Source organism: Notothenia rossii (genome assembly GCF_949606895.1).
Source record: "Notothenia rossii genome assembly, chromosome: 3".
Lineage (NCBI taxonomy): Eukaryota > Metazoa > Chordata > Actinopteri > Perciformes > Nototheniidae > Notothenia > Notothenia rossii.
Genome location: NC_136901.1, coordinates 75,358,253 through 75,374,185, shown reverse-complemented (window position 1 = coordinate 75,374,185; position 15,933 = coordinate 75,358,253). Strand labels below are relative to the sequence as shown.

The window sequence follows — 15,933 nt, the reverse complement described above, 5'->3', positions numbered from 1 at the left end:
CCACCAACATCGCCGTTAATAAAAACAATATTTAGCTTTTCTCTTCATCTCAACAGCGGCTTGCTTTCACGCAAAAGGCTCTTCACTAATTAATTCCTGCTCTTACTAAGTTGCAGCTGTTGATTCTCTCATCTCACAGACGCGGACAAGTGGCGAACAGGTTCTCATTTCAAAGCCCTGCACACTCTACGCATTCCTTGACTTCACATGGGCCCCCCTGTCATCAAAGGGCCTTTATTAAGTGTCTCATACATTTACACATTGGGGAACAGTTTAAACTTGGCCCATGATTAACGGAGTAGGGATATCTATCCCAGAAACCGATGTAAGCCTGACATCTCAACATCTCATGTGAAGTCTAAGGCCCATATCTGCAGGTATTAATCAAAGCCAAAAGCCCCCCTTTCCCTCCAGAGTTCACACAGGCCAGTTTCCCCGATCCCTCCTCCCATCCAATCATATACAGACCATACGTTATAGACAAAGCTAATTGGATACAATCCACTGCACTTGACCCATCTGAAAACTCTAAATCTGTGTGTCACAAGAATGATGGATTACATTTATGCTGTTCAAAGTTCTCACAGTGTTCAGAGAACACAGCAGGGGGACGATATCCCCGTCTGCCAACTTCTCTTTACTGCATCCAAACCAAGGAATATCTAAACTTGACTCCTCACCCACACCTCTCAAACACAACTGTCATAATGAGTCAACAACTGGCCTGCAGAGCTCCGAGCTCTGCATTAGGTTCCACTCCAATCACCCATAACACAGAGTCCAGCACACCATGCCTCTCCTCCACGGTGACCTTGGGGTCAGGCCAGAATGCCCTCATATAATGAGAGTGCTGTTTGGGGATTTGTTGGACTGTGATAGAGAAAGGGCGAGCACACGCAATGCACCCTGGGTCTTTGTCTGGGTGCTGACGGTATTGACGAGTGCTGATCGATGTTAATTGCTAGACAGAATGGCCATATTGACCAGGCTCCCTGGATGAAGAAGCCTGCAGGCCCAGTCAAAGAGAGAGAGAGAGGTACAGAGTGAAAGCTGCTGGGCCCAGACCTACAACACACACACACACACACACACACACACACACACACACACACACACACACACACACACACACACACACACACACACACACACACACACACACACACACACACACGCACACACACACACACACAGCTCTCATTCACTTTAATGAGTCGAGAGAGGAGCACAAAGGCATAACGTCCATCAATGCCAAGTCTATTCAACACAACAGAGGGTATATGCAAAAAATAGATGACCTGGTGTGTGTCTCTTTGTGTGTGTTTATGCACACGTGAGTGAATGCATGTGCATTTATGAATAATGTGTGTGGCAAAGTTGGTCTGCATGATTGTGTGAGTGTGCAAGTGTGTGTGGGTCTTAGCTAAGGATCAATAGGCAGGAGTTGCAGAGGCAAAGACATGGGCAATCAATATGCTGGCTGCAAACAGAGGGAGGGACAGAGTGAGCAGATAAAAAAACAGCCGGGAGATTAAAGAGAAGGATAGGGAGGACAGAAAATGAATGAGAACGAGCGATGTGACAGAAGGAGAGAGAAAGAGGAAGAAAATACCAGGTTGGTTTACACACACCACCTACCCCCCCCCCCCCCCCCCCCCCCTCCCTCCCTCCCTCAAACGTTATGTTATTTCTGGATCCCGAAATGTGATTTCCAAATCTTGGTTCAACATTTATTCACATAACTCCGCAGAAGGAGCAAGCTACGACGTTTACGACGTTTTTAAGACTTGCTGTGACACCTTTATCTTGTGAGGAACCAATATTAGTGAGGTATGACAACATTATAACTGATGCAGATGTAAATGAGTCTTAGTTTAATTATTTTTCTATTTTTATTTTTAACCAAAACGTATGTGGGTATGTTGCTGAGCCGTATACTCTAAGTCTGGTTTCCCATAAGAAGCTTAGACCAATGTTAATTTCCCAGATTTACAATGAGTCGCAGCATCAGGATCCTTTGGGAAATCTAGCTACAAATCCACTGCTCCAGTTAAATCAGGCTTTCATGCGCTGCTGTGAATGGAGTTGAGCTCTCCTGTCTGCTTTTTCTTACTCCACCATTGTACCAATATCTGCTATAGTCCTTGTTCTGAACCCTTCCATCTGGGCTTAAGAGTACCAGACGGGCCTCATTCCTCATCACCAGAATGTGGTTCAAATCCCTCTCCACAACATTTACACTCGTGTCCCTTGCAGCAGTGCGGTGAGCAGAGAAAAAGCACCCAGACACAGGTGCAAAGACAGAGGGAGCCAGTAGTAGGAAAGAAGGCCAGAGGCTTGTCTACGGAGCATGACTGGAAAGGCATTCAACCACAATACCCCTACCCAGTCCAGCTCAACCCTGTCCAGTGTGTGTGTGTGTGTGTGTGTGTGTGTGTGTGTGTGTGTGTGTGTGTGTGTGTGTGTGTGTGTGTGTGTGTGTGTGTGTGTGTGTGTGTGTGTGTGTGTGTGTGTGTGTGTGTGTGTGTGTGTGTGTGTGTGTGTGTGTGTGTGTGTGTGTGTGTGTGTGTGTGTGTGTGTGTGTGTGTGTGTGTTTGAAAGTACAATGTTGAAAAGAATAAACCTACACTTGAAGCCAAGAAAATTGTCCCTGATGTATGAAGCCAACCCTCTCCCACTTCTATTACACATACACATGAAGACATACAGTATGTACACATTTACCTCGTGTGTGTTTGCGTGTGCGTGTGTGTGACTGAAAGGTATGGCAGGAGTGTTGTGTTGGCTTGGCTGACCGTCTGCGGTTGTGCGGCGGTGAGAGGGAGTTTTGGGAACGCAGAGCGGGCGTTGCTGCCGAAATCCCTGAGAAATGTTCGTTTTGGATCCGTGTCCGTGCTTACATACCGCCCTCCCGACTGTCTCTCATTCTCCGTTTCATTTTCCCTCTTAGGGTTTAACTTAAAAGTTATGAAATGGGGAGTCAAAATACATCACTTGAAAGCGCGGCGGTGGCTTTGTGTGTGTGCGCGCGTGTGTGTGCACTGCCCTCCACCCTCAACCCTGAGACCGGGGCCACTGAGGCTGCAGGGGTGAGGTTATCTTAAGGGGAGATAATGGAGGGCAAGAAGTACGCTAAGTTTGAACTTTTAACACAGATGTTCACTTGACTGAGGCAGGTGCCTTTGTTTAGTGGAGATCTTTATAAAACAAAACGTTTTTTTCACTTTTTCCTAACATTCATTTTCTTCACTTTCAAATCGTATTTATTTTCTTTAAAATAGGCCACGAACAAACAAAAAACCCACAACAAGGATCCATGTAATCTTTAAAATGATGTCCAATGCATATCTTTTTTCAAGTATGCCTAGCCAATTTTCCACCGACACATTATTTGAAACAATGCAGAAAAGTCTAGAAGAAAAGTGCATAATTACGGAAATTACAGAAACAAGTTGTTTTGTATTGTAAACAAGGGAAAATGTCTCATATCATGTCCAGATGTTTTTCCACACAGAACGCAATACTTGTTCACATTTATATTTTGCTGTGTAAATTGGGTCGGCATATCATATCGATTGACTAATCCCATTTTATCCAATAAGTGTGCATGTGTGTTTGAGGCAGAGAGGTGAGAGAGGGAGAAAGAGAGAGAGGAGGGAGGGAGTGAGGAGAGGAGAGGAGGGAGGGAGGATTGATCCGCGTCTGTTAAAATCTTGTTCTGTTTTTTCTTGGAGTGAGGTCTGTGCCTGCCGACGCGCCTCTCCTGAGCAGCCCCCCTCAAGAAGAGCTTTTTATGGAAGGTAACCTTGGAACTTTTGAAAGCGAGAAGAATCTGCAAAATACCAAAGAAGTGGATAAAAAACGCACGGCCGGGTGTTTTTTTGCATTTTCTCTCGCGTTTTCTCCCCTTGTGTCTGAATGAAACAGGGAGGCAAATGTAAGGGGAAGAGGGACGGTGCAGGTTCTGAACTGGGAGTCGATCTGTCAGAGTGATTTTGGGTAAACACGTTTCCAGTGCGCCTGTTTTAACTTTATTTCTTCTGAAACTGGTGAGCTCCACTCCTCTCCTCTCCGATTTCGCTTTTTCTCGTAACAAGGAGACTTTGGTGTTTCCCTCTCCTTCAGAGAAACTGGTTAAACTTTCTACGTTTAAAAAAATAAATAAAAAGATCGGATTGCATTTTCCCCCTTCAAACATTTTGGAGGTGATGTCATCGTGCTGTGTTTTGGCTGGTATTGTGTCGAGAGGGCGCAGGCAGGACTCCTGCAGCCAGGCAGTAACCAGCGTCTGAAGCAAGCTTGGAAGTCCGGAAAATCAGGTGCAAAGTGGGGCTGTCATTTCCTCGCTGTGTCGCGGGTGGCTGAGTCCGCCACCCAGTCACAGCTGTTCCCATCCTCTCCGCCCTCCATCGTCTTTCTTTCCCTTTTATTATCCCCTCCCATTTTCATTCAGCACTCTCGATAAACTGAGCTGGACCGCTCCGGGACCTTATCACCCTCCCTGTCTGACACTGTTGGTGGGTGTCACCTGAGCCACAGACCCGTTGAGCCAGCGTGGGGACGCAGTCATGACCGAGGCAGCACTGCATTACCCTGCGCCCGCAGAGCCCCCGTCTCCAGCTCGCCGTTTGCTCCATCAGCTAGCCCAGGTAGCCCACCTCCAACAGCTCATCACCCTGCTCTGCTGGGAATAAATCTCCTACTCCAAAACATTTTTATGATCTCACCGACTGCTTAATTCATGTTTGTGACTAGAAGTTTGCTGTTGCGCTGAAACATTACGCATTGGATTACGCAGAAGATTACGCACAGCATTTGTCCAAATACCGAGCATCACTCTGAGGGTCAACAAGATCGATTGGAGTTGGTTATCTGTCACGCGTGAGCGCGCTTTCACCTGTTCCTCTCCTTGTCGGGAACGCGCAGCCTTTTAAAGACCTAACCTTCCCCCTTTGCTCCCCCGCCCATCCGTCTCTCCGCCGTTCTGGACAGCTGTTAGAGGTTGCCCGGCGGTCACAGTGGCACAATTACCCCTGCCTCACATCCCAAATTCCCCACGCCGGGAGAACCGGGGCACGCCGCCGCCGATGCCAACGGGAGTGTCCGCAGACTCTTTTACTCTACATAACATCCAGCGGATTCAAAACACAGAGGGGAACTCTCCGGACTGTCGGACTGGCTCAGACCGAGCAAGGAGACTGTCTCTGGGACAAGTTCCATAGTGGAGGGGGGAAGCAATGTGGTCCCTTCTCTCCACGCTGACCGTCTTGTAAGTCACTTTTATCACTTTTTCATGTTATAATCTTAATTAACCAATCAGGAATTATCCATATCTGCAGTTATTTATACTAGTACATTGACATGCCCAGCTAAAGGATGAAGATGACGGAGAGGAAGGTTGCAGTGTCTAACGATTACATCACTCCTCATCAGTCCCCATAGAAAACATGCCATGGAAGGCTCTGTTTTGATTGGCTGACGGTTCAGGGTCACTGGGTCAGAGTCAGTGCCCTGTTACTCATAAAACCTGCCATAAACATCTCCATCACCATCTGCACTTACTTCAGGGATGGCCAAGCCCCCCCCCCCCTCCATTGAAAATAGAAGTTGAGTTAAATAACACCGGCTTTATCTAGTGGGATAGGAAAATGATAAAGTGCCAGGAGCAAATCTAAGGGAGGGGGGTATAGACTCTGTGGGCTTGAGTTTGCCCATTTGAGGTGTGTCTTGTTAAAAGCCAAGGGATTTATTTTTCTTTCTTTGTGTCGGCTGTACTTCTCCCAGATGGCAGTCATCTCCAGATACTTCTCATTCCTTACACAACCTGGACAGGGTGTGTGCTGCTGCTGCCGGTGTCTGCCTGACTTTCTATCTTCCTCTGTCTCCCTCACACTCTCTCCACTTACCCACCTAACTGCCTACATCTGTCGTCCTCTCTTGCCTATAGCCCATTTTTCCACAGATACTTGCTCAGATAAAAAGTATGAATTAATAACTGATGAATGATGGCGCCCCTGGCAGTATCCAAAGAGGAGCAGTCTCACTGTTTAGTCTGCTGGTTTTAGTTTAGTTCTTTCTTGGCCATTCCTCTTTCCTTTTGTTTCCTTCTTGCCTATCAGTTTTAAAACTTCACTTCATCCACGCTGGATAACGCTGTTATCAAGGTTATCATACTTGGAAGTTTTCATCCAGTGAGTGAGAAAAGCAAAAGGGCCTTTTGCCACAACAACCTGTTACAGCTCTTCTCATAAAGCCACAGCTCAGTGTCTAGGCCCTCTGCTTCTCTAACCATGCTCCGCCATAGGCCCTGTTACTGCTGATTCCACTCTCACGCCCACTAGCCTAACCACTATTCTTAACTGCTGAACATCTGAAACTCTTGCACCGTGCCGAAGCCCACTGCCCCAGTGTTGGCCTACCACGCTAACCACTGCTACACACAGCTGAAACCGCCGCTCTGTGCTGAGTCCCACCAGGCCGACCGCTCTCACTCCACGCTGCTGCCCAGTCCTCGGTGCTGAGGCCTGCTAGTCTAACCACAGACTCCATATGGTGGATCTGCTGGGACGCAGGTTTATGATGTCAGACCCTTGCTTGTTTTGGCTGTTAGCCAAAACGCACCGGGCTTTCCCTCTCTTCATACCTCCTTCTGTCTTTACTCTCTCCAACTTTTACTCTGCACTCTCTTATTCTCTCGTTTTCTCCCCCTCCCCCACCCCCGGCTGATCCTGTCTCCCTCTTTCCTCTCTCTTTCTCTTTCTCTCTGTGGCTGGCATAATATAGAGTGTCTGTGGTTTTTGTGGGAGCAGGGGAATCCAGCGCAGAGGCACTTTTCATTTAGTGTCCTCGGCGGCAGTGCAGCCGTAGTGTTTTAACAGCTGAGAGTCCTCACAATGCACAGGCGCTCAGGTTTTTTCGGCTGCGCAGGCAAAATATGAGGGCCAACACTCTACTGCATTGCCCAGGATATCTGCATCTATTAGATCGACTCAGGGGCCAACACACCAGCTATGGTAAAGAAGAGGAGGGAAGGGGAAAAGGAAGCATATGTGTATGCGTGTGTTAGTCAGGAGGCAATGACATGTGTTACGATGTGCATGAGTTGACCCCCCCCGGTCTCTTTCATTCCCATTATTTATCTTTTTGTCTACTTCTCACGCCAGACCACACTCTGTGGTTACACTACTGTCTCTCATTTTGCCACTTTTTCTCCTCATTCCTTCAAGATGTTACCTTCGTCTTTTCTCACATCTGTGCATCTTCTTTCTGATTTTATCTCTCACCTCTCTTATTATCTGTCAGCCTTCATCTCCCCTCTATTTATTCTTACATCACCTTTCTTCTCCCTTTCCCTTTGTGTACCTCTCAGTCTGCCTCTCTCAGCAGTGCATATGTCTTTGCTTTGGCCCAGCTGTCAGCTGCCTGCTCCTCCTGTACACACACATACACCCTGCACACATCTGCACATCTGTGTGTATGTCCATGACAGTGTGGAGGAGTCACCCTTCTAACCCCAAACATAAAGGAAAATGGGAGGCAGGGAACGATAGGAGAAAGGTAGAGTGGACAGAGAGACAGGGAGGGAGAGATAAGGTAGAGAAGAGATAGGGAGGACAACAAGCCAGAGAAAAAGAGTGGAGTAGAGAGAGAGGGAGAGAATAGGCATGCAGAGAGATAGCAGAAGATGAGGTGGGGAAAGACACAATTCGTAGAATAGCTTTTCAGCCCACACACTTGGTTCTGAACTTCATCATGTCTTCAGCCACTAATTCAGAGCAGTTCAAGGACTGCCAGAGTAAATTGTGTGTACCACGATCACTCCCTTACTAAAGCTGTGAATAACATTTGATACATGACCAAGGTCTAAACTTCAATTAGGCACTGTGATAAACTATGAAGAATTTGTATTGTAACTGTAACCAGCTGTTTCATAACAAACATGTCTTAAAGCGCAGATCAGAAGTAGTTAAGTCATTAATAAGAAAGTATGCATGAATGTTATATTTCCATAAGGAAAACACACCTAAATTCTGCATGCTACATCACCACGTTTACTTCCCACAATTTGATTCCTACATAAACCAGTTTTCCACACGTTTTGGTAGCTCATGTTCTCACTTATTCATAGCATCTCTAAATGCAACCACAGTCCGCCGCTCTCCAAAGCCACATCACAGCGGAGGTTACACCTGTAGTCCAGCCCAGCTGTCTACATACACAGAGCAGCCAAATGAGCCAGCCCAATCCCTTAGATGTCCAAACCAAAACATGTTCTAGTTGTCTAGGCATGTTTGCCATTTCGCCACGGTCCAATCGGGTCATTTGGAGGCCAGATTTTGGTGTGGCGAAAGTCAGGAAAGGGTCAGAAAGGGGGTTTGGACAGACGGCTGGTAGCGTAACAATAAACACTGCTGTGGGTGTTGTGTGTCTGCCGATGCCTGGACATCTGCCTGTCTGTATGTCCTGTCTCTGTGCCAGCTGCACACCCAGCAGTGTGAGTAGTCACCCAATAAGGAGAAGAGATGTTGAACAGAAAGAACGGCAGAGAAGAAAGAGATGGAAATGATGGTGTCACGCACAACTCTTCCAACATTCAATGATGCTTGAATATTTCTTAACTCGTCTGTTTTTACTTTTTCCAGATGTATCCAGATGTTGCTGGTGATGTCCAATCCATTGCAGGTAAGAGTGTGCATGCATGACAAAGAGCGATCATAAAGGACAAGTTATATATAGATTTTTGTAATACATGCAGTGTTGTATTAGCCTGTTCATGACTTGTTGTGTGTGTGTATGTGTGTGTGTATGTGTGTTCTCAGCAGGTACTTGGTGTGGATGGGGTCAACTTCAGTGTGCATGTGGAGAACCAGACGCAGGTGCGAGACACCATGAGTCGGCGACACCACCGGGTCTACCAGCTCTACAGCCGCACAAGCGGCAAACACGTCCAGGTGTTGGGACGTAGAATTAGCGCTCGAGGAGAAGATGGAGACAAATTTGGTAAGACACACACACATAGTAGAACACACACAAACTCTTTGGTACATGTGAGTGCATGCACAGTTTCCTGCAACACATGCACACTCACACCGGGTGCAAGTACAAAGACTTGAAGGTTGACCAAGTGCATGCTTGAACGGATACAGAATGCAACTGTGCAGGCACACTCACAAAAGCACACACACAGGCCTCCCCAGGCTTTGGCAGAGGGGCAGTGGAGCTTGTCTTGGGAGTACAAAGACCTCATCGACTGGCTGCTGACTCAATGATTCACAAGAGAGCAAAAGAAAGAGAGAGAGAGACAAAGAGAGAAAGAAGGTGTCAGTGAAAAAAAGTGTGAGTTAGCTGGAGAAGCCTGGCAGGTAGAGTGTTGGGCCGAGTGTTAGAAACTCATCTCCTTCATCGATCCCTCCATTGATTTCTCATCCTCCCTGTTGTCTCCTCTGGATTTAAAACAGCAGGCTTCCTCTCCCTCCCTCCCTCCCTCCATATTCTAACACTCCCTATGTCCATCCCCCACTCCCTCCTCCTCTCCACCTTTCTCCATCTGTAATGATGTCTAAACCATTCTTAAACCACACACAGAATCAATGGGCAGAAGAAAGCCAAGCCATAAAGCAGCAGTTCATATTTCTGCATGTGCCCCAGCGGTGGCTCATGTTGCACATCCTCATTGATTCACAAACAATGGAAATTGCTAAGATGCCACTTCAAGCCATTGATGGGAAAATAGATGCAACAGCATGTCCGCTTTGAGACATATGCCTTTCCTAAACTGAACAATCTACCCAAAACTGAACAACTCTGGCGATTAGGTAGTACACAGGGGAACAGAGCAGAGAGAGAGGAATTCAAGCAAAGAAGGGGCGGGTGCATGAAGGTATAGACTTGAAGCGAATGAGCAGAAGGGAGACGAGAGGAGAGTTGGGGGAAGAGAGAGGAAGAGGGCAAGAGGGAGGGAGGTATTGATTTCTCTTGACCCCTTTGTTGACTAAGGTCATGTAGGAACCATTTTAGGGATTTATTTTTAAACAGACACAAGCACTCTCTGAAGATGTGTAGTTGGTAAAGCTGTATTGCCTGGGAGGATGAACACACACACACACACACACACACACACACACACACACACACACACACACACACACACACACACACACACACACACACACACACTCACACACACACACACACACACACACACTTACCTTAAAACAACAGTATCACAGACACTCAGTCTGTGTTCTCCAGCTACTCTTGGCCCACCGTGCTCCGTCTACTTTTGGCTGTTATCTTTTTTACGAGGCCCATTTGTGGTCAGCGGCCTCACATTCATGTGTGTGACCGGGCTTATCTGACAACCATCTGTCCAGCCCGGGATATTTACACCAGTCTGTGATTTATCAGCATATTCAACAGTAATCCTAAAACGGTGATTCAATGTGAATGCCTTATCTGGTTTAAAACCCCTAATGTCATTAAGAAGGTGTCTGGTAATCTGTGCAATTAATGGCAGACTACTTGGTCGTCGGTTTGTTCTTGTAAACTTGAATGTGGTTATTTTCTTTATAAACTGAATACAACCTGAAACTTACTTAGCTTTGAATCTGGGTCATCTTTAACTTTCTTCCCTTTATATTTGTGTGATATAATGTAGGCCTATTAAACCTGTGACGTCCTGCCCTATCAACCTATATTTATCTGAATTGCCTGTGGCTCTAATGTCTGTCTGTCCCTCTGTCTGTCCCTTCACAAGCCCAGCTCGTAGTGGAGGCTGATACCTTTGGTAGCCAGGTGAGAATCCGGGGCAAAGAAACCAATTTCTACCTGTGCATGAACCGCCGTGGCAAGCTGGTAGGAAAGGTGAGACTTCAACTTTTTAGAGACAAAAATGAAAAATATATATTTTCCAGTTTCCTTACCAGCCTCTCTTTGTTTCTCCATATGTTTTTGTTTGTGTGTGTGTGTGTGTGTGTGTGTGTGTGTGTGTGTGTGTGTGTGTGTGTGTGTGTGTGTATGTGTGTGTGTGTGTGTGTGTGTGTGTGTGTGTGTGTGTGTGTGTGTGTGTGTGTGTGTGTGTGTGTGTGTGTGTACCTCTGGTTTCTCTGCTCTCTCAGAAGGCCAGTAATCGAAGCGAGGACTGCGTCTTTGTGGAAAAGGTTCTGGAAAACCACTACACAGCTCTGATGTCAGCGCGCTACACAGGCTGGTATGTGGGCTTCACTAAAAGAGGTCGTCCTCGCCGTGGCCCCCACACACTCCCAAACCAGCAGGACGTACACTTCATGAAGCGCTTCCCGCCAGGGGAGCAGCCTGACCTCACCACCCCCTTCCGCTTCACCACCGTCAGCAAGCGGGGAAAGCGGGTGCGCGCTACCGGGCCCCGCTAGTAGTGGCTAACACTAGCACCCACTTTCCTGTCATCCAAAGCCTTGACCTGAGCCTGCGAATGGCTAACCCAGTCATCTCCTCTGTCGCACAAGACTGAACACCTCCGTTTGTTGGGACAAACATTGACCAGGAATTGATTAATCATTCATGGGGCTTAGCTTTACACCTACTAATGTGCCACTACAGCCCCCTAGTAAGTGATCATTCTTCTCAATATAAGATCCCAAACTGGACCATAACTGGTACATCGCTGGAAGCTCTATGGACCTGGTCTGCTCCCCTTCGTTGGCCAGAAATACTGACAAAGAACCTGGAGGCCACCAAACTCCCAGACTCTATTAAGGCCTTTTTTTCCACAACCACAAAAAACAAGGCCTTCATGTCTCCTGTTCTGGACAAGCTGGACAATTTAAATTTGGGATTACAACTGGACCATACAGAGAGAGAACAAGGCAGGGAAGGCTGACTTAACAAGAGAGTGGGTGCTAGTCCTAAGGATAAAGGGAAAACAGGAAGGAGAGGAAAGGAAAGCGGACAAAGGGATTGAGTGATCTGCACAGATCAAATGGACCAAAAATGGACTGTTGACATGTGACGCACTTATTTGTCTCACTGCTAAATTGGTGTGAACCTGTGAGACTGTTGGATGAATGAGTGATTTAGTGAATAAACGCATGTTTGTAAGAACAAGAAGTTGTATGCAAGAGTGTTTGTGTGTGAGGGAGCGAGTGTAAAAACAACCATGAGTGAAGCTGGATCACGAGGGACTCTGGAAAGGGACCATCCAGCCCCTGCATGAACCTGTGACAACTCACCGCAGGGACTGAAGCTTTAAGAACTGGAATGTATAATAACCAAGCTGCACCAAAAACAGCCAACCAAACCAAACCAACCAAAGACAACTGGAGATCTTCTTCATGACTCCTCCACACGCCCTGCCCCCCCGAGGACACTACACCCTCAGCTTATAGGTGCAGAGGATGACGAGTGCGGTTGGGGCACGGTGCGGAGGTTGCCTTGTCTATTAGCATTGCTATAGAAACGACCCAGGGGATGATGCTCCTGTGCGATACCGTGGAAACAGAATGCTGCTACCAGGACATTCAGTGGAACAAACCAAAGTCTCATGCATACAAACAGGAGAAACATATTAAAGGGAACAATTTATTGAAAGTTATATATATATTATATATATAAAAGAAGACAGAAACCCTAAATAAGCAATCTTACTATGATGGTTATTATAATTATTACGATAAAATTATTTCATTTATTTATTTCAGCTCTGTGTGCAGCAGTCTTTCTCGACTCAGTAAACCTTACAGAAACATTTCCTATGTGTCTCAGCCTCTTTGAAATGCTTCCTCTCATGTTTTTTTCTCTCACAATGATTATATTTAAGAGATTCATGTTCATCAATAATCTGGATGTGATCGCCTTGATTTATTGTTCGATTGGTTGTTCAACGAAAAATGATTGCCAAATTATTTGAGAAAATGTTTATGTCATGAATCAAGCAATAGGGCCAAAAAGGTGGTTTGAAGGTGTAATGGTTTATTCTGTTGTATCTTCTCTAGGTTATAGACTGTTAATTGAACAAAACAACCGTCTGAAAACATTTCCCTGGGCTCAAAGAATTTGTGAAATGCAGTAGGGTTAAAGATATGATGATACCATACAGTTTATAGTAAGATATTCATGAGTTTAATATATCTGGTTGTTCTAGACCATTGTTGGCATTATTGCGATCAGTGGGTAGGAATAATTCATGCTATTATTGGGGTTGCAGAATGTTTGCACCAATGACCCTACATTTGTTTCATCTATCTAATCATCTGGATTAACCATAAACCAACATTGCCCTTTTGTGTTTCTATCCATTAACAGCCATCTTTAATAAAGGGGAAATTAAATAGTAATGTAGTTAAATAAAATGTGGTAAATAATAATTTGACCGTTTACAAACAATGAATTTGTAATAATGATTAATGTTAGCAATTTATAGTTAGAAAGTCAGACAGCGAAATTCACCATTTCTCAGAACCACTCATCTTCCAAACTGGGAAAAGATCCCAACTTCCTTAGCAGATTTCTAATAGAGACAAGGTGCAAGAACGTCAGATACGCAGAAAAACAGATTCTGTAGTTCATAGTTCTCATAAGCACGGGTTGAAGAACTGAAGGTCAGAACTCAGACATTAGATTGCACAAAGAAAACAATCTAAGATGGAACAACCTTACTCATGGAACCCCTTCAATATGCTGAGCGACTGTTTTGTGCAAAATCAACAGTGACCTCCACATCATAAAGTTTTGCCATGTGTATTCAGCATGAAGGATCAGACAGAACAGTGGAAGGGAAACATGCAGTAGTGAGATAGAGTTTCATAGCTGCTTCTCCTCTCATCTCTCCGGCTCGTATCCCCCATCCCTCCCCTTCCTTCCCTATCCTAGCAGGGGGTCACCGAAGAGATGTCGCTGCCAAATGACCCAATCATGCCTGCAGACACAAACAGCTGACTCAGGGGGAAAAAAGGGGCTGTACCAAAGGATTCCTATTGCAAGGCAGCAGGAATCTGCGCTGGAGGGGGTGGTGTAAGGGGGAGACAGTGGGGTGGAAGGGAAACGGGGTGTGGGATAGAGAAGAGTGAGTAGGGGGTGGTGGGGTGAGTTGTTCATTTCTGGAACGTTGCTCCAGTTCCACTCGGGAATGATGGAAATATTCTGCGTAGCCAAACCCAGAGTGGAAGGTGTATGGTAATCATGTCGGGGAAGGAATGCCAACTATGTGCGTGAGAACGGAGCTGTGACCTGAGAGCTGCAGGAATTATGGGCCAAAATCCCACAGACCCAGAGGAAGCACACACACCCATATTCAACTCATACACACATCATATACTAATGGTGCTCCACCAAGCACAAATCCATCCCAGATAACTTATTTCCAGAATTGAAACATCTAACTATACTAAACCCAGATATTTAGGAATCCAACGCTCCCATACTTCTTCTAACCTAGAGAATGCACATTGAACAATAACCAGACAGATGCATTATCGAGCTCAATTACACTAAACAGATCTTTGCTATAAAGGCATCACTTTAGGCATCTCAAACACACATTCCTACTTAAAAGTTACATTGTTTACAAGACTGAGAATGTGATCTACTGTAACAGGTTGTTTAGACTCCAAACTTTGATGCCAAACCGACAGAGCCAATGTCTAACTAACAGATTACACTGTGGGAGAAAGCTGAGGGTATACTCCCACCTGGTGGCCATGCTTAATAAAGTGCAGTCCACACTTGTATAACCAACATTTGTTTCTTGTGAGGTGATTTAAGTCAAAGCAATTAAAAAGTCATTATGATTGTAATGCAATGCAATTTGCAATACAAGTTACTGCAGCCTGGAAAGCCTATGATAGGTTAGGGAGAATCAAATTAATTTGTAAGGCATATAAAATGTGGTTATAAATAAAACAAAGTAGATTTTAATATTGTGAGTCAGTGAATGCAAACTGGACTGCATGGGATGCAAACAGGACCTGTCAATCAATTGTACTCCCTTTAGAGAGTAAAAAAAGGGTAAGTTTAACTGATGAGGGCCTGAACATTGAAACATTGCTGGTATCGGGAAAAGTGATGGTAAGTTGTAGGATTCTTTGGAGTTTTCCGGTCAAATGCACAAGTTAAATTAAGGTAACAGGACAGTGTAGATCAACTGAGACACATATATCATTTTGAATTCAACGTTGCACCCACATACATACATACATATATACACTGAACAAAAATATAAATGCAAAACTTTTGTTTTTGCTCCCATTTTTCATGAGATGAACTCAAAGATCTAAAACATTTTCTATATACAAAATAACCATTTCTCTCAAATATTGTTCACAAATCCGAAAAAATCTGTGATAGTGAGCACTTCTCCTTTGCCGAGATAATCCATCCCACCTCACAGGTGTGGCATATCAAGATGCTGATTAGACAGCATGATTATTGCACAGGTGTGCCTTAGGCTGGCCACAATAAAAGGCCACTCTGAAACGTGCAGTTTTGCGTTATTGGGGGGGGGTCTGAAAAAACATTTGTATCAGATATATATATATTTATATCTGATACAAATGTTTTTTCAGGAAATGCTACCTTTTATAAAATGTGAATGGACAAGTATATCCAAAACGACCCAATTGCTGCTATCCATTAATGCCACAGTGGATACAAGAGCATTACATGTACTTCTAGCCAATAGATCACTTACATTTAAGTGCAGCAACAGGGATGCTGTATGTTTTTTAAGTTTACATAAGCACTAGTGTCTTAGTTATGATGACAAGGCTTTAGGAGTTCCCAACTTATGTGCTGCCTTTGTTAACACACCCTGCACTGGTTTAGAGAAATGTGGAAATGCTACTGGAGTACAACAGAAACCGGGATTGCTAGTTGGTTCCAACTACTACTTTGATGCTGAGAAATCAAGACCCACAGTGCACAAAGTTGATCAGGAACCTGGATAGAAACATGTCTACAGGG

At 45.2% G+C, this 15,933-nt stretch overlaps 1 protein-coding gene across 1 annotated transcript; it reads left to right on the top strand.

Moving 5' to 3' along the window:
• Positions 1–3,739: 3,739 nt before the first annotated feature.
• Positions 3,740–13,257, top strand: fgf18a (fibroblast growth factor 18a). Its single transcript, XM_079668725.1, has 5 exons — positions 3,740–5,269; positions 8,643–8,682; positions 8,820–9,000; positions 10,757–10,863; positions 11,118–13,257. The coding sequence occupies exons 1-5, from the start codon at positions 5,238–5,240 to the stop codon at positions 11,388–11,390; spliced, it is 633 nt and encodes a 210-aa protein (XP_079524851.1). The 5' UTR covers positions 3,740–5,237; the 3' UTR covers positions 11,391–13,257.
• Positions 13,258–15,933: the final 2,676 nt, after the last annotated feature.

Coding starts and splice junctions, on each gene's coding strand:
- fgf18a (XM_079668725.1), top strand. CDS start 5,238: ATGTGGTCCCTTCTCTCCACGCTGACCGTCTT. Junction 5,270..8,642: donor CTCTCCACGCTGACCGTCTT/GTAAGTCACTTT, acceptor TACTTTTTCCAG/ATGTATCCAGATGTTGCTGG. Junction 8,683..8,819: donor TGATGTCCAATCCATTGCAG/GTAAGAGTGTGC, acceptor GTGTGTTCTCAG/CAGGTACTTGGTGTGGATGG.